Below are 21,153 nucleotides of genomic sequence, written 5' to 3' on the forward strand. Positions count from 1 at the left end.
GAGACTGTTCAAGAAGACAGGCTCACCTGCTCTTTCAGATTAGTCCCCAAGTCTTATGCTAATCCAAAATGACCCTCTAAAATAAAAGGTTTGCACAGTCTATTAGGGCAGTTTTTACTCCGAGGGGTGAATGTGTTGAGTTAAATTGTAATGGAAGATACACGAAATAAACGTTTCACCAACATGAGGTTGTCGGGATAAGGAAGGAAATCATTTACCAGGGGGCTGGCACTGTAGGTGGGGATCGGTGCAGGGGTAGAGCAGGGCGTCGGCGGCAGTAGGGTGCCTGTGGGGCTGCGTGTGTGATTGCTGATGAAAAGTACATCCCTTCATGTCTTCATGGCTTCTCAGGTGGTCTTGCCTTGTTTTACAGGCTGCAGAGACATTTGATGGTGAACACAGTGGAAACCAAGCAATGTCCCCTGCTGTCCCCTGGGCCACCTTTCCTGCAGGTACTACCTCCTGGCTACGGGGTTCTTTTTTTTTTTTTAACCCTGTATTTTAAAGTTTTTGTTTTGTTTTTAAAAACTATTTCTCATTTTTTAAAAATTTGTTTGCTGTTTTTTTTGACCTGAAAAATCTAGAACACTCTGAATCCAGATTTTCTTTTTCCCATTCTGTGCTAGCTGGAGGCTGGGTTGTAGAAGGGACTCTGAGTTCACATTCATCTTGGTTTACGCTGCTGATACTCCTGAAGTCAGTTTGAAGGTTTCCTCAGAAAAGGGAGCAGTTGGCCTGCTCTGCCACTCCTGGGCATATGCCTTAAGGGCTTGGTGTCTCTGCAGGGTCACCACACATCCATAGCCAATGCTGTTCTTCTCTCAAGAACAAGGAAAAGACAGTGCGTAACGATGTAAAGGTGTTGTAAGATGCTGTCGCTTAGGGGTAACTTGGACGGCAGTGGGGCGAGAGGCAGACTTCTGTGAGGTGAGGGGAGAAAGCTATTTGTGCCTGGATTTGAGAGGCAGTTTCCAAGAAGCCTTGTCCCTGGTGTCAGAGGCCCTATGCATGTAGGCTGAGGTGGTATCTGTCCCGCCAGGTCCCGCAGCTAATTTAGTTCCAAATAAACACACAGAGGCTTATGTTAATTGTAAACGGCTTGGCCAATGGCTCAGGCTTCTTATTGGCTGGCTCTCTCTTAACTACTAACACATTTCTATTCATCTACATATCTCCACATGGTTTGGCTGCATCCCTTCAAGTCATGGACCTGTCAGTGAGCACTTACGTAGAAGACACATCTTGAGGTGCCAGAGCCCCCAAACAGCTGCAGGCTACAAAGGGACATTTGTAGAGAGACATTAATTATCCCCAGTGGTGTTCAGTCATGGTGACGAGTCTGAGGCAACTCTCACGTTGCATCCACGGGCAGGAATCAGGAATGACTATTGCTGATACCCAGCTCACTTTCTCCCTTATGCCCAGCCTTCACCCATCCCATGAGACGGTGACACCCTAATCTGCCCTGTCCTACACCCAGGATGACTTTCCCCTCCCTAGTTAAGCCTTCCTGGGGACTCCCTCACTCAGTCTAGTTGGGTCAGCTCTCACGCAACGTAAAACGCTTAGCTCCACCCATGTCGTGGGAGTTGGACAACGTAACTGAAGACGGTGGGCATGAAATGGTCCCCCCCCCTTCCTCACTGCAGCCCACAGCATTGACGTTACAGCTTCATTGCTTCATTCCGGTGAGAGCCGGCCGAGGAGAAATGGCCGCCGCCTTTGTGGCGGTCTCCTAGCCTCGCCCATCAGACCGCCAGACTGTGGTCTGCACAGTGTGTCTCCCACCCTCTGCCCCGTTTCTGCCATTACCCTTGCCTCCCTCCTGCCCATCTAGTTTCCAGTTTTCTTTGAAGAGAAAGGTGTTGACTGCGTTCAGCTCCCGAAGCCCCGTCGTAATGTCATTTTGTGCCACTTCCTTGGCGTTTAGAGTATCCTAACTCATATTTGAAAATGGCGTTCGCCCCCTTTGTTATTTTTTAACGCGTCGGTTTGTACTGTATCCTGTACGACCGAAACTCTGTACTCCTAAGCTGCAGTGGCCTTCCTCTCGCCTGCCCTTCATTCCTGGCAACGGCTGCTCTGCTTTGTCTCTGCTGTGAATCCCTTAGCTGTAGTCATGGGCGGTGGATGGCAAAGGCTGCATTTCCATAACCGCTCCTGTCAGCCAGAACCATGCCCTCAGGTTTTATTCGTGTTGCATCGTCTTTCTCGGTTCCCTTCCTTTTAAATCCTCATACCCCATCTTGTATTCATTTGTTACGGACACAGGCTCCTTTCCCCTTTGGCCGTTTTGAGTACTGTGAGGTTGGTTGTTAGGGATTTTAACCATCATCTCGTGTACAACTCATCTTTAATGCCTGCTTTAGCCTCTTTATGGCAGAGGATGGGTGTGAGTCCTTTGGAGTTGTAGCCACTATGGTAGTGATACCTGGAGTCAGCACTCTGTGATTCTTGACTGGTGAGTAGATTTGCTTGCAGTTATATCTCTTCTTGGTTACTGGTGAATAAACGGTCTTAGAAATAAGGTGTAAGAGTAGAAAACTGAAGTGCTTCGGCTATGTGTCGGTCTTGAAAATCTTCAGCGCTTGCTAAGAGCGGAATGTTTGTGTGCCTGAGTTAAGTGTTCAGTCCAGGTCTGTGACCTGGAGGTGATGATGGACAAGGACAATCACAGGTCAGTGACCTGGAAGTAATGATGGACAAGGACACTCACAGGTCTGTGACCTGGAGGTGATGATGGACAAGGACAGTCACAGGTCTGTGACCTGGAAGTAATGATGGACAAGGACAGTCACAGGTCTGTGACCTGGAGGTGATGATGGACAAGGACACTCACAGGTCTGTGACCTGGAGGTGATGATGGACAAGGACAGTCACAGGTCTGTGACCTGGAGGTGATGATGGACAAGGACACTCACAGGTCTGTGACCTGGAGGTGATGATGGACAAGGACACTCACAGGTCTGTGACCTGGTCAGTGAGTAAAACACCTGTCTCTACGCCTGAGCTCCACCTCTGGAGCCCCTGGTCGGAACAGAGAACCATCTGGTGCAGTCGCCCCCGGCCCCCACGAGCCCCCAGCAAGCATGCTGCCCCCACGCACATTGCGCACTGCGGCACAGAGCGGCCACAGATGCTCGGAAGCACAGGGCGTCCGTTCCTTTGCTGGTCTTTCCCCCCACCTCCCTGGTTCTCCCGTGTGATGGAAACAGTGCGCGTGACATCACACTTTAATTCACCCCGGGTCCAGGAGCAATAATGGTTGCATCTATTCCCCTGTACTTCATTGATCTCATTTATTTTTCTTTTCTAACACCTTTTCAGGATTTGTGTGGCAAACAATACAACCACACTCGCAATGGCTGCTCCTCGTGAGAGTATAGTTTTCGGAAAGTAACTTTGACCTGCTCCCGTGTGGTGATGCCTTCCCTGTACCTGCTTTACCCTTCCATGCCAGGCCCACCCCCCCCTCCTGCCTCTGCCCCTCCCCTGTGTACTTGTGAAAGAGTGGAGGACTCATCCTCACTTGACCTGGTCTGCCTTTAGCACTGCGTTGTCTCGGTTTGGCACCGGAAGGCATGTTTTATTAACGTCTTTATCGCGCCTCTTTTTCAGAACTCATGGGGTTTATTCAGGGTGTTTCTGTGTTCACCGTTGACTCGTTCCTTGGCTGTACACACAGTAGGTTGTCCAGGTTTCAGGTACACAGGCCTGTGAGTTGCGGACTTCGTTTTTCACTGGCTGACTGTGGAAGCTTGGAAGCTGTGGCCTAGGAGGATGGACCCTTTCCCCAGATGCGTTTTTTTTTTTTTTTCCTGTTGGCTGCCCTTCTACCCTTAACGTTAGCTTCACCTCAGACTTTGACAGTGAGTGCTGGGTCAGGATGTGTTAGGAAGCCATTTCATACAATGCGGGTGGCACAGTTTTAAGAGGCAAAAAGACCGTTCACTTTTTTTTTTTTTGCTTTCAACCTTACAGATGTAAGCTGTGTAGAAGGCGAGGTGGGAGGCACAAACCTTGAACACCGTCCTTTCCAATAATGCCTCCGAGTTCCCTGCAGCTCTCTGCACAGACCACATTAGAATCCAGTGACCATCAAAGGGAAAAACAACTGGTCCAGATAGATACTTTAATCCAAATTAGCTCCTTCAAAACAGCTTATAAAGAGGGCAGACTAAACTGTCTGTCACAAGCCGGCTCTGCAGAAGGAATAATGGGGATTGGACCAGCACAAGCTGGAGCAAGGGGCTTAGATGTGGTTCCTTCCCATCTGGAGCTATTTGCATACAAAGCCAACAGGAAAGTTCAAACATTCCTCCCAAGACCTTGGCAGAGAGGAACCTGGAAGACAGATGCTTTTTTGATTTCATGGTTCAGTCTTTCCGTTCTCCATTCTCCCGGCCAGGAAAGCCCAGGACAGCAAATCGGTCCTTTTATTAATCCCTGTTCGCTCCCCTCTTCACTAGCCCTGCTTTTCCGGGGGGAGGGAGAGGGGGGGATCTGTGTTATGCATCTGTGGGCTGAAAGCCCAAGGCTACGCATTTCTTTGTCTATTTTGTGTGTGTGTGTGTGTGTGTGTGTGTGTGTGTGTGTGTGTGTGTGTGTGGCTTGCATGTGGTAGTAAACAACACAAGATTTGTTGGTTTGATCTGAATCCCTGGCAGGATTGGAAAGTGACTCATTACTCTTTGATACACCTGTGTCTTACAGGCAGTGTAATTGGCCCGGCAGATGAAGACATTTTAAAGAGGTTCCATGTCTCTTAGTGTGGCTGGGAGGCTGGTGAAGTAAAGGGCCCGAGGAAGAAGAAATGAGGACCTCCCCGACAGCTCATGCTCAGGGAAGGGAAAAGAGGGGTTACTTGTTCCCTGGGAAGAGACTGGAGGTCGCACACTGACACTGGAGTGTCAGACCTGAGCCCCTGGGTCCTGCAGTGGTGGGCGGGGCCACCCCTTACCTTGACCAGCACCACGGAGATGTCACTATCCCCGCCCCTCTTCCCAGTGTGGCCCTGTTGAATAAAGCTCTCTCCTCTGCTTTCCACTTTTAATTTGGCTCTTTCAGTTGTCTTATTCAGGATGTGTGTGTGGCTGGACCTGACATGGGGGACTGGTCTTGACCCCCCCAAGTTGGATAACCACAGCGCGGGTAACATTTAACCATTTCCCTGCTTCCCGCTTCATGCCCATTTAGACATTTGCTAGCTCAGACACTGGGCTTCCTTTTCTTTTTAATTTATTTTATATATGTATGGGTGTATTGCCCACATGTATGCCCGTGTGCCATATGTGTCCATGGTGCCCGTGTAGGCGAGGAGGGGGCATTAGGTCTTTCGTGACTGGAATTACAGAAAGTCATCAGCTGCCCCGTAGGTTCTGGGAGTCGAACCTGGGTCCTCTGGAAGAGAAGAGCAGCTGTTGCTCTTAACTGCTAAGCCGTCTCTCTAGCCCACAGACTGTCGCTGTAGCATTGCGATTTTGCTGTCTGGGGGAAGGTGGCCATTTTGCTTTCCTTTTCTGCTTCATGCGTCATCTTCTCTGGCCAAGGCTATTCACATACCCTTTCCTGTTTGTGATGTTCAGGGCCAGCCTCTTTAAATCACACCGAGGATGAGGGCTCTGTAGAGCTGTGAGCTGTTAACTATGGTTGCTCACATTGGTCTTTTGTGAGCCCTTAGGAGGATTTGTAGTTCATGCTGCCTTAGTGTGCACACCAGGAAATAGACGGGTGGTTTCGGAGGGGCTTTGAGGGTGTGCTCGCCATGTGGCCCTGACTACCCTGGTTTAGTTTGTTTTCTGTTGCCATGGTAAACACAATGACTACGAGCCACTCGGGGAGGAGAGGTTGTTGTCTTATGGTTACAGCCCATTGAGGGATGTCAGGACAGGCAGGAACTGAGGCAGAGCCGGCGGAGGGAAGCCGCTTGCTGGCTTGCTCCTGTGTCTTGCTAGCTACTCTTACGCAGTCTAGGATTGGCACTGCCAACAGTCAGCTGTGCCCTCCTGCAGCGAGGAGCAAATCCAACAGGGAGTTCCCCAGTCAGGGTCCCCTCTAGGTGACAGCCTAGTGTGGCAGTGACCCTTTATCTCCAACTGTCTGTGGCTTCTCTGAAGTTAGCCAGTGTGTATCTGAAATGGCAGGTGACCCTTGAGGATACTTCCTGACTTTGAGTTCTGAACTTATCATTTTACTTTTTTGTTTGTTTGTTTTCTGGCTACAGCTCTGTAGTTTACAAAGCTTACGCTAGATGAATTGGGGTACCTGGTTTTAACTGCATGGGCCAAGTGATATGTTAGCAATGTCATGATTATATTCTTTCCAAACAGATGCACCCTTAAAATACAAGTGCTACCGAGGAAAGCTCCCATACTTAAGAGAAAGTGTTTTAAATTTCACATCTGGTCTAAAGTTGCTGATGTGGATTCTAAAGACCAGGGCAGCCATATTGCAGTAGACAGAGCATCTCCTTCCTCTTCCTCCTCTCCTTTGTTTCTCTAGATTCTGGTGTTGACCTCTTCCAGTCTAGCCATAGGTAGATAGGAGCAGTAAGCTTTCTGTAGTAGCAATTCTTGTGGAGAGACATGGAGAGGGGAGGGAGGTGTGAGGTCATCTGCTCAGGTGTCAGGGCCTGGGATGGCCATTCTTACCTTCTTAGCTGTCAGCTTGACTACAACATCTGGAATAAACTACAATCCAGAAGTGGAAGGCACACCTTTCAGATACCTGTTGATTGTCAGGAAGTGACGGGCGGATTCAGGTAATCGGGTAGGAAAACACGCACCTTTAGTCCAGATCTCGAGGCAGTATGAAGACACATCTTTAACCTGGCCACACCCTCTGCTGGAAGCCCTTGTAAGGACATGGAAGCAGGAAGCGTTTGGTCTGTACCTGCTTGCTCTCCCCTTGCTCGCAAGGCCTTTCCTCCACTGGCATTGAGCCACCTTCTTTGGGATTCCACTGCCTACTGAAAACCAGCTGAGGCATCAGCCATGTAGACTGAGTCACTACTGGATTCTCAGACTTTCTGTTCGCTGCCAGCCATTGTTTGATTACCTGGACCCCTGCCTGCACACTGTTCTAATATACGTCCCCCCCGGAAAGAGAGATTCATTCTGTGCTCTGCTACTGTACAGAACCCTGACTAGCGCAACCCCCAACTCTACAACTGTTGGCCTGTGTGCATGCTGTCTTTGAAATCAACTCTCGTTACAAAGTTGAGTTTTCAGGGTCTTCTCGTTTCCCCTCTGAGGTCTTTGTGCTCTCAGAGTCTTGTCCGCTCTTTGGTTTCTCTGGCCCTTCACCGGAGAGCTGGTCTTATTTCTTGAGATTCTGGAATCCCATAAACCATCCTGTGTCCTCAATATGGTTATCGGTCCCGCAGAGCCTCCTGTCCCCTCTGTGGCTATTCTGCTCCACATCCTGCCTGTCCTGCCTGACTGTCCCTCATCCCACCCGCCAGCCAGGTGTGGTAGCTCTTTCCCTTTCTCTCCCTCCGTTCAGTGCCCCAGCAAAGCCACCATCATGCTGTTGCCAGGCGGCCATCATGACTTGTACTCGAACCCACTGTGTTTTCCAGGGAGGACCAATGGGCTGGGACTTCGCCATTCAGTGTGTTTGTTGTTTGTGGAATTTTATTTTAAAGTTCTTTTTTTTTTATTCGTTTCTGTGGATTTGAAAATATTGAAGTATAAGACATCCATTTAGCTGTGATTTGGTGGTTATAATTTGGCCCATTTTTATGCTATCCCTCTGAGTGTTTTAGTAACCTGTGCAGCGTGTTAAAGGCTTGTAGCTATAATTACCATGTCCTGCTGAATAAATCATAGGAACTGTGCAGTTACAAAATCTCTCTTGATTTAAGTATTGCTATTAGGCCTGGTGGAAGCCTTTTGATCTCACTTTTGATTTCAGTATTAATTTGCTTCATACTCTTGCCTTGCAGCTAATAAATATTTTTTTTTTTAATTTTTTTTCATATTAAAGCATGGCTGATGTGAAGAGGTAATCATTTCACATAACTTCTGAAGTTGGGCCTGATGGCACAGGCCTATAATCTCAGCTACTCCAGAAGGCATGGAAGGAACATCCAGAAGTTCAAACTCCCTCCCTCCCTCCTTTCCTCCCTCTCTCTCTCCTTCCCTCCCTCTCTCTCCCTTCCTTCCTTCCTAATGAAGGCTAGTTTTATTGTCTACAACTTCAGATAGATTGTTCTGGCTAGTTGGACCATGCAGAGTAATTTTAGGATAAGCAACACAGAGATCGCCTAATATGCCAAGAAAGTAGGCAGAAATATGTGTGTGTAGGGAATCGATGTTTGGACTGTGGAGAAGTAAAGCTTAGTTATGCAGAAGCGTCTTCTGCAGACGGTTAGAAGTTTCAGTCATCCTGTGCCCGAACAGTAGTAAAAAGTTATGTGGAGTGCGGTGTGCATGCCACAGTGCTCACACGCACGCGCACATGCACAGACACACACGGACACACAGTCATTGTCATGCACACACATATCACACAAAGACACACATACACACACACACACTCACACACACTTGTGCACACATGCTTAAATTTTTGTAGGCGATTCTGTCAATTTGGAGAAAATGCCACTTTGGTTCGGCCGCCAGCACAGGATGTGAGAACCCCTGTGGTCGCTGTCATCATCCAGCATCTTACTAACAAGGACCTCAGCAGACTCAGTCAATGGTTGCTTTTTGTTTCTAATGTTCTCTCAAAACTGAGCACAAAAATGCCATTCGCTTTCATTTGAAGGATGTTGTTGCCGATAGAGTTATTAATTCTTTTATAGAGTAAACATCCGATGAATTTAGCAGGCATTCAGGCCCCTAAAGGATCAGTCTTCAAGAATTTTAAGCCCTCTGCCATTGATCCAAACAGAGTGCATGCTCTCATGGGGTGTGTTGATACACTTGCTGGTTTTATTTCTCCTGATCTCCTTAGATTCGTGCTGGTTCTTTTCCAGTTTGAAGCAAGGGCCCCACATGTAATCATAGGTTGGGTTAAGCTCAGGAGTATGGCGAGGAACAGAGAAGAAAATACTGTGCCTGCCTTGTGGAGTGTGTATGCTAATGAAACAGGCCCAGATTAAAGCAATCGTTGGGTTATATAAGTGGGAATGTGTTGCGCTAGATGGAGGATGCTTTCTCCTCAGATGCAGAGCCCATCCACTCAGGGTAAGTGGGGTGCAGTTCTGTTGCTGAGGGAGGCAGGACTTCCTGAAGGATGGTTCCCTGGGACCCCATGTGATGGTTTTCACACTCCATTTTCCGTCACCCTTTCATGTGATGTGAACCTTGTCCACTGAGTTATTTATAGTTTACTTTCTCTTTTAATCTTTCACTGTCCCGCAACCCCTTCCTCCGTTACCCCCCCAGTCCTGTCCCCTCCCCCGTCCTCTGTCCCCTCCCCCGTCCTCTGTCCCCCCCGTCCTCTGTCCCCTCCCCCCGTCCTCTATCCCCCCCCCCGTCCTCTGTCCCCTGCCCCGTCCTCTGTCCCCCCCGTCCTCTGTCCCCCATCCTCTGTCCCCTCCCCCGTCCTCTGTCCCCTCCCCCGTCCTCTGTCCCCTCCCCCGTCCTCTGTCCCCTCCCCCCGTCCTCTGTCCCCCCCGTCCTCTGTCCCCTCCCTGTCCTCTGTCCCCTCCCCCCGTCCTCTGTCCCCTCCCCCATCCTCTGTCCCCCCCCCCCCGCCCGTCCTGGTGTCCCACATTGCCTGATTTTGGGGTGAAGTATCTAAGTGCTTCCTACATCTATCCCTGTTATTTTTCTCTTCCTCCCTCTCCCGCGTCCTTGAGGAGACTGTTGGCTGCAGGATAGGGGCTCGCTTCCTGGCATTAGCTCATGGTCATCTTCCACGTGGATGATGGAAGAATGTGTGTCCTACCCTTTCTCTTGCACACACAGGGGCCTGAAAATCAAGTTGAAGTTTACAGAATTTGGCGAAATGTGCTCATTTATCTCTCTTTGTTACTCCTTTTGCTTAGTTTTTTTGCTTTAATAGTTTTTATTTATTTTCAACTATGTTCAGTCTAGCTAACTTAATTGCTTTCTGTGAATGGTTTAACTGGGTACCTAGCCTCCTGTGTACTAGGCAGAGAAATTTTAAAGTTAACAAAAAGAAGGAAAAGAAAAAGAAGAATCCTTTCTATCAGTCTGTTACTGCCTGACTGCCATTAATGTTGATGCAAGTAAAGAAATGTTCTGTGGAAAATGAAGTGAGAATTTTGCTGGTCAGAGTCTGGGTGTGAGCCTCTCACCAGGCCATTGTGTGTCAGAGCGCAGGTCACAGCTGGGAACGTCCGCTGGCCTCCCTGGAGACCACGTGAGTGAGTGACAGGAATTTTACCGGCCAATTTTACTTAGAAACGCTCTAAAGCCGTCCATTGCCTTGCCTGTTAAAAACCCTGGGGAAGGCTTTCTTGTCATGAAGCAGCCTATGCAGCACCAGCCCGTGCTGCAAGCCTCTCTGTGCGGGTTAAAGTTTATACGTGACTTTGTATTTTAAAGGTCAGCGCACATCTCTTATGTGCATCATTTAGAGAAATCTCAGCTTCTTGTTTTAGAATTTTAATTTTATAATTATGTTTTACTTAGCTGCTAAGTTTTACTGGAAATCCGCTCGCAGAGACACGTGTCAGTTTCTCTTAAGCTAATTAAAAGCCGTATTGTGCAAGTGTGACTCACAACGATGGTCGCTCTTATTTGGTAAGTAATATTAACAATTCTATGCGAGACGGGCGAACTAGATGCCACAGTCATTTCCCTCCTCAACCCCAGTTGTTTTCGTCTCTGTTAACCAAGTTCCCGTGCGCAGAGCATCTCATCTACCGCCACATAATACCCACACCCCGGCTCCTTCGTCTTCTGGCTCGTTTTTACACAGGGTTCAGTACTCGTTGTTTGTGCTGTGTGGCCGTGCCATGAGCCTGGGCGCACTCACTGTCAACCTTGCTGCTCTGATGGCTCAGAAACGTGCAGTCAGGTCCACAGCACAGTCCTGGCCTCTTACTGCATCTGCTTTGCTGTTCTGGCTTCCTCTCCTTCTGGAATGTTCTCCATCTCTGCAGCGCACTTCATGCTTTTCTTTGATCAGAACCTGCGCACCGTCTCCTGTGTACCGAACTTGCCTTGCCCATGCCCCAGCCTCCCTGTACACAGGCAGTTGGTCCAGAGGAGATCCTTCCCTGCTTGTCCTGGATTGTCCTGTTAATTTTTGCATTGTCAGCTGAGGTACACTTAACGTTGCCACACCCTGCCTCTGTCTGCCTCCCTGGCTTCCCTCACATCCCTCATCCCTCCCTTTCCCCCTCCTCTTGAAGAATTGCCTTTTTAGAGTTTTTTTTCTTGACCCTTTTGCTTTTAACATGTATTTATTTAATTTTACATACTTGTTTCTGTGTGCATATGTCCCACAGGGCATGTGGAAGTCAGAGGACCGCTTGTGAGAGTTGATTCTCTCCTTGTACCATTAAAATCGTCCTGCCACGCTTGGAGAGAGGGTTCCTTGACCTGCTGATCCCCCCTCACCATCCTGCATCTGTCCTGCAGCAAATTGCTACGGCTGCGTGTGCCATCTTGGGAGCTCTCGGGCTTGCGAATGAGGTAGCGGGTTCCTGTAATGAGAAGTTCATGGCTGCTCATAGACTAGTGGAAGAATTCAGGAATTATCCCTGGCTTGGCCCAGGACACACATTGGATACTCATTAGTTGAACTCACCTGTCTCCCAGCCCCTGGGTGATAGTAGGATCCCTGGCTCCTTCACAGCTACCGGAGGGAAAACAAAAAGTAGTCACAGCCATGCCTGCCCCTGCCTCCCCTTTAGCTCTTGGGATGATTGCGAAGCAAGGAGTTTCCCTGCAGCAAACCTCTGTCTACTAGAAAGTTCTAGAATGGTGTTCTGTCCTGTTCTATTGCATGGCACCCTTGCAGGTCTTGGGTGAGTTGATAGAATGTTGCTCGGTGGATAGCTCTGGGAACCTACGTCCTTTTTTCTCTGTAAACCTTTGTGGTGCTGGATGGAAAGGGTTTCATTCTTTGCTGTCTATTTGCCCACATATATGTGCACCAGGCTCCTTGGGCCACCGCCCAGCTCCCAGCTTATGGCATGGAGATTTGCAAGTTTTGAATGTTCTGCCTAGGTTAGGCACGTTTCTGGCTAGCTCTCTCTAACTTAATCTGTTCCTCTTCATCTGTGTTTTGCCTTGGTGGTTTTTACCTTTCTTTCTGTGTATCCTACTCTGTGTCTGCTGGCCGGTGGCTGCCAGTCAGGCTGGTCCTGGACTTCTCCCTCTGTCCCCTCCCCCATCTCTCTTTCTCCTTCTCATTCTTCTTGAGCCTTCATCTCCCCTCCTGTTTATTCTGCCTACCGGTCCCCACCTCTCCGTCTCCTGCCTAGCTATGCACTGTTCGGGTTTTTATTAGACCAGTCAAGTGCCTTAGGCAGGCAAGGTGAAGCTATAACACACCTCCTCATAGCTAAGCCAATGCAGCGGATTAAACAAATGTCAAACAGCACCCTTGCCTTGAGACCCTGTCTTGGCATCAGTCAGCAAATCCTTTCCTCCCCAGATGGCTTTTGGTTATGGGATTCATCACAGTGACGGACAGGACAGTCTTCTGAAGTATGGTTAGTTCACTTTCTGCCTTTCGTGTGATCTATCGGAGGGTTCAGTTCCCCTATGTCCAGCCTAACTGTTTATAAGTATATTGAGTGTGTGAAATGGTAATGAGGTTCAGAAGTCCCTGAAGCCGATGCTGAGGGAGAGAGACTCACAAATTCACCTTCTGTCTCCCCACAGAGTCCCCACCTGTCCGCCCACCTGGCCCATTGGCTTCTGTTTCATCCTCCTGCTGGGGGCTTAGCCACTTAACAACTCCAAAGCCTTCTGTTAGTTTTTCCTTCTCATTTGCGTCATCTATAAGTTTTAAAATCTTTCAGTTTTAAGTTCTTTACATAGTAAGAGTACCGGAGCTTCTTTGTGGTACGTTTGCAAACATCTTTTTCTAACTTGGCAATTGTTACGCTTTTTTTTGACAGTTGTTACACTCTAAAGGTAATCTTTGACAAGCCAAAAAGCTTTTGTATATTCTGTAATCATTCAGTTATTTTTTAAAAGTAACTGGACATTTATGACATTTTCCTTGATGACCTCATCCCTATTTTAGGCTAATTTTTATATGATCTTTTTTTTTGTGTGAAGGTGCCGAGCCGTCTCCCAGCCCCGAAACCTTTGATTTTATGAGGCGTTTATTTTGTGTCTTTCCTCGGTGACTCGGCACGCCATCATCCCTTCTGTGCGTATACCCCCCTTGGGCGAGTCTCTTTCAGGGTGCTCTGATCTGCATCGCTGCCTCCTCCACTGGCGGAAGTTTTGCCGTATTTCATAGTAACTTCACACAGGGGTTGGTTCTCCACGAGGATGGAAGCCCATCAGGGCCCCGCGTTTCACCGAGGAAGAGAAAGCCAGCCACCCCAGTGGCTGCTTTTTCCTGTGGCCTGCACTGTGCATTCATTTTGTCCCATTAACAAGTCTGTTGGTAGTGAACAGGGACCACACTGAGTCTATAACTTAACCAAGTAAGGATGGGTAACTGGATGGCATTGAGTTCTTTGGCTTCCAGGGCTCTTTGTGTCCGCCTAATGCTTCCCTTTGTATCTTTGGTGACTATTTGCCTTCCTCAGATTGTTTGCTAAATTTATGAAGTATTTTACCTTGTACTGAATAACAGCAGCTATTTTGCCATTGGTCTCATGGGGTATCCAGGCCTTTGACGTTAGAACGGGATGTTATCATTTAGTTAATAAATATATATCTGTGTGTTTATATATGTGAAAAACCTTCAGTGTTTAAAATAAGTGGATGGTTTGGGTTGGGCTGCAGGCTACTGGCGGAACACTCCTGGTATTTTTAATTTTTTTTTTTAAACCATGCTTTCATGTAAATACCACCAATGCATTTTTTTAAAAGTTTGTCTTGCTACTTTATGGAATAAATTGTGGTCTGAGATCCAGGGTGGGAACCAAGATGGCTTCCTTCTTTTCTTCTGTTACATGCTGTCATGTGAGCTCTTTGGTTTAGCTGATCGATTTGTGCCTTTCCTAGGTTAAAGGGCGTGGGGCTGGTGGAAGATCATCATCTTGCTTTTTATCGAGAGATGGTTGATGAAGTACATTCAGTTTTAGCAAAGGCGTTTTCAGAGTGTTGGATACAACTGTGCCATCTTCATTAGTGTACTTCGTGGAGTGTTGAGGAGTTTTCCAATAGTGAATCCGCATTTTAGTCCCTGAACAAAATGGTGCTTGTTTGCTGGGTTCTGTTTCCTTAATATTGCTTTTAGATTTTGTTCACTGATACTTAACTACAGCTTTTACTTCATTTATAGAGAATCCTTTTCCTAAAAGCTTTTGTTTTTACTGCCTTTTGGAAATAGCATTCAAGTTTTGTTGTTGTTGTGTGTCTATGTTGGGTGGGCATTCAGGTGTCTCCCTCCTTCCCTCCTTCCCGCTCTCCCTCCCTCCCCCTCCCTCCCTCCTCCCTATGTCCCTCCTTTCCTCCCTCTCTCACTCTGTTGGTCAGAGTGCAGCTTGGAGGAATTTGTTCTCTCCTTCTACCATACCTGTGCTGGGGATTGAACTCAGGCTGCCAGTCTTGGCAGCAGGGGCTTTCCTCAGATCCACTCTGTCTGTAGTTTAGTCTGAATAATGCATTCCCATTAATGAATTTTTATTTCAGAGTTGGGCTTATGTAGGTTTGGCTCTTGGTGATAAAAGCCTTGTGATATCATTGGGGCTGGATACCCCACGAAGCCATGCTTGACTCTGGGGTTATTGCCTAATAGAGTAATTTCCCCCTAAGGAAAAGGTATATCCCTCAAGAGACCTGTTTTAAAATACTAACAAAGTTAAGTTTGCAAACTGTTTCTTTAAGCACTTGCCATTTTGATAAAAAATTTAAAATTAATTACTTAGAAGTGTAAAGGCCTAAAATGAGGGAAGTTTCCTATTTTAAAGCTGTGACTATTATCATTTAGTTGTGTACATTTGTGTGTTGCCCATTTTTATCAGATTAGTTCTTATCCTTAGCTCTGCCTTTGAACCCAGAATTTAAAAAATTTAGACGAATTATTTTATGAATCTTTTTTAAAAAATACATGTATTATCTCTGATCTGGAAAGTAATCAGTTTTTTTTTTTTTTTTTTTTTGAAGTCCCTAGAGTATATGTGTAGATATGCACACCTACATTTCCTAATTACTGCTTTATGTATACTGCAGGTTCTAGTGAGTAATCTGTAAGGTCATGTACTTCTTAGACACTCAATAATATTCTTAACTGAAAGCAGGTAATTAGAATTACATCGTGACTAAGCGGATGAAGGGACAGGTGGATGCTCCTGGGAAAAGCCGCTCTGGCTCCCAGTCACCGCCGTGTCTACGCTCGCGCCCGAAGTTAAGCGCCCTCAGCGCATGTAAGCATTTGAAGTGTATAGGCTTGCGGTGCACATTTTCTCCCACTTTTGTAAGAGGAGGCTGCAGCCGCTCTGCAGACCTCACGTAACCCGCCTCAGCTGTCCAACGAGGAAGTCCCTTGTTGTCTACATTGGAAGGCGGATCCGACTCCCCAGACTGGTTAGTGTTTGGGCACTGGTTTTGTGACATCATAGAGGCCCTGGGCAGTGTGGCAGAACTGTGGAGGCTAGCAACACAGTGTGACTGGATGAGGTAGCACTGACTTGGTGTTCAGTTAATGGAGAGTGAAACATGAGGCTGACCTGGGCTGTGTGAAGTGTGGCAGGTTAACTGTCGTGTGCCTGTGGGACATCTAAATGGATCCTCGTGGCATCCAGGTGAGAGCAGAGAGCCAGAGGGCCAGGGGCCACTTGGTCCCCCAGACCGGGACTTGGTGTTCACTGCTTTGCGGGCCTGGGTGGCAGGAGATTCGACGGGGGCTTGAACGCGGTAGAAGGAAGTAGGAGGCTGACAGCCTGGCACCTTAAGTATCGGCTGCAGGGGTGGGAAGGGGCGGGCTGGTGGTGCCCGCCCCCGAGAGCCAGGCCCTCCCCTCTCTTACTTTCTGTTCTTTTCTTCACACGATGCGCTTGGGTATTCAGCATTCAGAGAACTTACCTGAGGATTACCTGGCGTCTTGTTTCACATCACGGCAAAGATGGAACACCTAGGCGTTACGGCTGTCTCAGTTAGGGTTTGCGTTGCTGTGCCAAAACACCATGGCCAAAAGCAGTTTGGGGAGGAAAGGATTTATTTCCGCTTGCAAGTCTACCACCCTGGGGAGTCTGGGCAGGAAGCTGGAGGCCATGGAGGATGCTGCTCACTGGCTTGCTCCCCATGCTTGCTCAGCCTGCTCCCTTGTACTGTACAGGACCACCAAACAAGGAAACGCACCGCAGGCTTGCCCGCCGGCCACTCTGGTGGGGGTGGTCTCTCAGTTGAGCCCCTGCCCTCCCATATGACCCCGGCTGTGTCAAGTTGACAGGAAACACAAGGGTGGAAGCACTTAGACTTTGTTCGTGAACACGTTTCGTCCAGGACATTTAATACCTGTCCTGGCAGGATCAATGTGCTCACTTGCAAGCCAGCTTTGTAGTTTTGTCTGCTTTGCAGAAGACACAGGCGGACAGAAGGACAGGCCACTCTTCCGTGCTTGGGGTTCCAGGCAATATTCAGTTCATGTTCTTCAGAGTTCCTGCCAGCACTGAAAAATCAGAATGAGAGACTGGAATGTTTTAACATTTTTAGAGAATTCACTTTAACCATACATAGGGAAGATTTGGGGGAAAATTCTGAAAAATATATACCAAGTTCAAACTTGAATTAAATTCTGTCTGTCTGTGTTTGAGTTGAAAAAAATTGAAATAACTTTGTGTAGCTAGATACACACACACATGCACGCATAGACACACAGACGCACACACACATGCATGCAGACATGCACCACACACACACACGCATGCACGCTGATTCTGCAGCTAAATTAATTTTCTTTTGAGAATTTCATACATCTTGTCCATCTCTTCCATCCAGTGTGTAGCATACTCTTACAAAACCACGACATTGCTAGGTACAATAAAACTGTACATGATTAAGTAGTTCCTTAAGATGACTATCAGAAATCTGTGCCTTTAGCTCTTTAGGACTCACTGACCTCTATGTGTCTTTCTTCAGGGGAACACGCAATTTCCATTGTGAACCACCTTCAGAGTTTGTGGTAGGACCCGAGGACAGAGCCACTGATGCCAATGTGGAATAAAGGTCATTGCAGTTAGGCCGTTGGGTGTGTGAATGAGTTGACCACTGAAGATGACTCCTCAGTTTCAAAACATGTTAGATTCATTTGAATTTTTAGAAGTACTTAAAAAATAAAATGATAAAAGTATCTGTTTTTTCCTCATTTGGATTTTTGTTTTTTTTTTTGCTGCACTTGTCAATCAGCCGCTTCCATAACTTTCTAATGAGAGCCTTAAGCACAGTAGAGCTGGCTTATCGTGCATCTATCTAACAGCAAAATTGTGTCTCAGCGTTACTTTTGTGGAAACAATCCAGGAAGTGAAAATTGGCTTTAACACGACACCTTAAAAAAAATTATCACACAAGGGATCTTCCAGATTTTTACTGTAGCCCTCCCTCCCTCCCTCTGTCTTTATTTGCCACAGTGAATGTTTGGCCGTTGAGCTCCGTGAGGTTGGAGCCAGGGTCACTAGTGTCTGACAGCGTCTCCCTGAGCCCCCCGGCCTTCACAAGCACTCCTGGCCAGTGCCCCTTTAAACAGAGTTCAGTCACTTTCCTGAGTTAGTGAGTGGATGTGTCGAGTTGTAGTTTGAATGTTTTCTCTGGGAGGAAATGGACAACCGCATTGGGCTAGGCTAGTATGTGTGTTAAAGACGTTAAAGCATATCGTGTCTGCGGCTCATGTGCAAGCATCACAGTCCTTTGGGTTCAGACATTGTTCATAAGAGTCTCTATTTCTCAGTGCTGCTTTCCTGCCCACCCACCCTGTCTCTGTTTCGTCTCCTAATGCCAGTCTCCTGCTTCTGCCCTCAGTATCCGGAGTGCACCTGTCACCAGCTTCTCCGGAGCTCCTCCTGGACCATGACCACTCATCTGCGTCCTCTGGCCGCCTGTCTTCAGATGCTGTCATTTCATCGCCAGACGACACCCGCGCAGACAGCGGCCTTGTGAGTCAGACCATCCCCAAAGCTCAGGTGAGTGCAGGCCGCGTTTCAGAAGGCAGCTTGCACGGACTTAATTCACCTTCTCATGACCTCTTTTTAGGATGAGTTTTCCCAAAAGAGATATTTCTGTAGTAAATAGTAAGACAGTCTAATTTTGAGGCCAGAGTTTAGAATTTAAAAAACAAAACAAAACAAGACAAATAGAAAACCAAAAAAAAGAAGAAAAACAAAAGACAAAACAAACAAACAAACAAACAAAAAAACAAAAAACCCAAAACTAGATAATGCTGCTGTGACATGATTGCAAAAAATTTAAGTACCTCGGTTACAAAAGTCACATTTACTCAAATTGACTTGGTACTCAGGCCCATGGCTCCATTCAGGGGCCCAGAGGACACTGGATTCAAAAAAGAAAGCTAGCTGGCAGGATTCATTCCATAAGCATCCAGTGAGCTTAAAGACCAGTCAGAGCACACAGCTTCCTGCGTAAATTCCCATGCATCAACTCCTTCCTCGTCTTCCAGCCACCAGGGTAAATACTACTGGGACCGTCGAGAGGGTTGAGCAGCTCTTGCAGAGGTCCTGGGTTCAATACCCACGTCAGGCAGTTCTAGGGGATGTCACCTGGAGCACATGCACACATCCGCACACAGACACCCCTCCTCCCCCAGGTAAAGGTAAATGTTAAAAACAAGTGTACCATCGATTCCCCTTTTGAAAGGTGAGAAACTGAGGCACACAGGATAAAACTTCCTACAGGAGCATTGCTGCCAGGCCTCTCAGACTGAGCTAGGATACAGAGCTGACTGTTTTTGACCACCTTACAATTTATCTATGTGGAAGAACATCTGGCCTGTCTGTACTCAGTTGGTGGCATTTCTGCCACCGAGGTCGATGCTTTACTAAGGTAAACAGCTGTGTGTGGTCACTACAGTGGACCTAGCTTTGCATTTGCTATCTTGGACGTAAAGGAGAATAATGACAAAAAAAAAAAAAAAAAAAAAAAAAAAAGAATTGTTTTGGCATTTCAAACTTAAATTCAAAGTTAAAACTTCAAAAGGGGAAATAATTATTAGAAAGGGTAGTTTTTCTTGGAGTATTAACATGTTCTCAGGTATAAGAGCATCCACTTCAGTTTTAGGGTAAAAGCCTCCAAAGGCAGCTGTCATCAGACTGTATTCATCCAGGCAGATATCTGCAGAACTAGGGATCATGCTGGGTCCTGCAGGCAGGGTTCCAAAACTCAGTTTTAAAGTGTCAGGTGCAGTTTTCGGTAACCTGCTAATTTTGCTAGAGGTTGGTAAATTAGCATCATTAATGAGTGTGAAATTCTGAGTTACAATTTAATTGTAAACGAGTCCTAGGCCTGTGCATACATTTCAGAGTAGGCACATCTCTGACGTATCTGTGCTTGAGCATGCATTTGTGCACATAAAGGTTTTAAGTGTCTTAGTGTGTTTGGCAACAATGCAGACACAGTAACGACTGTAGATGTTAGAGAACTTTTCTTTAGATTTCAAACATCAGGCTGTTGTAATTGCTTGACGTCTTCTGTTGATTCACTTCAGAGAGGGGAATGATTCACCACAACTTAATTCCAAATGTGATTTATGATGCCCTTTGACCGGTTCCTTGCGGGATGGATGGTCTGACTCTTCCCTGCTAACACGGTTTAGACTCAGCAGTCGGCGCATGCACATCTGAACATCCCACTGTTCCCACTTGGCTTAACGGATGAGACAAGCCGTGGAGCGATTGTACCAGAGGATGATCCCGAGGGCCCTGGAGCTGACGCGTCCAGCTCTCAGCTCCAGCAAAAGATATCAAGTCTGGAGACCAAACTGAAAGCATCTGAAGAGGAAAAACAGAGAATTAAAAAGGTGTGTGTGTGTGTGTGTGTGTGCATGTGTGTGCATGTGTGCGCATGTGTGCGCATTTACCTAGTGTGTGTGCATTTACCTATTGTGTGCGCGTGCGCGTGTGTGCGTGCGCGTGCGTGCGTGTTTGCCTGGGAATATAGAATTATATATGCTAGCGATTTGCAGTAACCCAAAGTGGATTGGAAATTCACCAAAGAACATGTTGTCTTCCCTGGGCTGGAGGTCCGGGTCAGTCACATCAGATTGCCATTGGTCACGGGCTAGAGAGATGGGTGTCTCTGGTTACGAGCATTCGGTGTTGTTGCAAATGGATCTGAGTTTGGTTCCCATCTCCCACATGGCAGGTCACCACTGTCTGTAACTCCAGCTCCCTGCCTCCTTCTGGCCTCCAAGGATTTCTGTGTGCATGTAGTACACATACATACGTACATGCAGGCAAACACACATACACATAAATAAAAGACTAAGTAAGTCTTGAGCAAAAGTCTCTAGTCGAAGTGGTTAGCACACCCATGCATTCACCAACTCATTCAACCAGGCCCACGTCAGACACACTCAGGGACACACCTTCTGTGTGCTGTAGGTGCATGTTGGCAAACCTCCATTTCCTGCTTCCACAAGCAATGCAGCGGTTTGTATCATTTTCACTGTACACATTTTAAGTTGCTGAAGGGTAATTCAGTGCACATAGTAGGATATGTGTACATGCTTGTATGTACATGGTTGTATGTACGTGGTTTTATGCATGTAGGAGGACATGCCCCCACCGTACGTGTTCTGTGCAGGTCAGAGGTCAGTTCGGGAAGCCTTAACCTATCAGTGTACACCATGTCTCCTCCTGACCTGGAGCTCACCGTTTCCACTAAGCTGGCTGGCCAGTGTACTCCAGAGTCTGTCTCTGTGTTCTGGGGTTGCAGATGCCTGTGGATGGACACACTTGGCTGTGTGTGTGTGTGTGTGTGTGTGTGTACTCAGGTCCCTCCTGCTTGCATAGCGAGCTCTTTGCCCTCTGAGCCACCTCCCCAGCCCCTGCTTTTGTACATTTATTAATTTGATTTTGGCCTAATTGTT

The 21,153-nt window shown here is 47.3% G+C and overlaps 1 protein-coding gene across 2 annotated transcripts in view; it reads left to right on the plus strand.

Moving 5' to 3' along the window:
* Ccdc91 (coiled-coil domain containing 91) overlaps positions 1-21,153 on the plus strand; it is a 141,948-nt gene that overhangs the window by 32,665 nt on the left and 88,130 nt on the right. The window contains exons 2-5 of one of the 2 annotated variants that reach the window (XM_051173356.1): positions 374-452; positions 17,196-17,282; positions 18,072-18,232; positions 19,879-20,082. In XM_051173356.1, the coding sequence (XP_051029313.1) occupies positions 17,264-17,282; positions 18,072-18,232; positions 19,879-20,082 (384 nt within the window). In that variant the 5' untranslated portion in view covers positions 374-452; positions 17,196-17,263. The remainder of the gene's footprint in view (positions 1-373; positions 453-17,195; positions 17,283-18,071; positions 18,233-19,878; positions 20,083-21,153) is intronic. The other variant, XM_051173355.1, reaches the window with a different exon arrangement.

Source organism: Phodopus roborovskii, unplaced genomic scaffold (assembly GCF_943737965.1).
Source record: "Phodopus roborovskii unplaced genomic scaffold, PHOROB, whole genome shotgun sequence".
Taxonomy (NCBI): domain Eukaryota; kingdom Metazoa; phylum Chordata; class Mammalia; order Rodentia; family Cricetidae; genus Phodopus; species Phodopus roborovskii.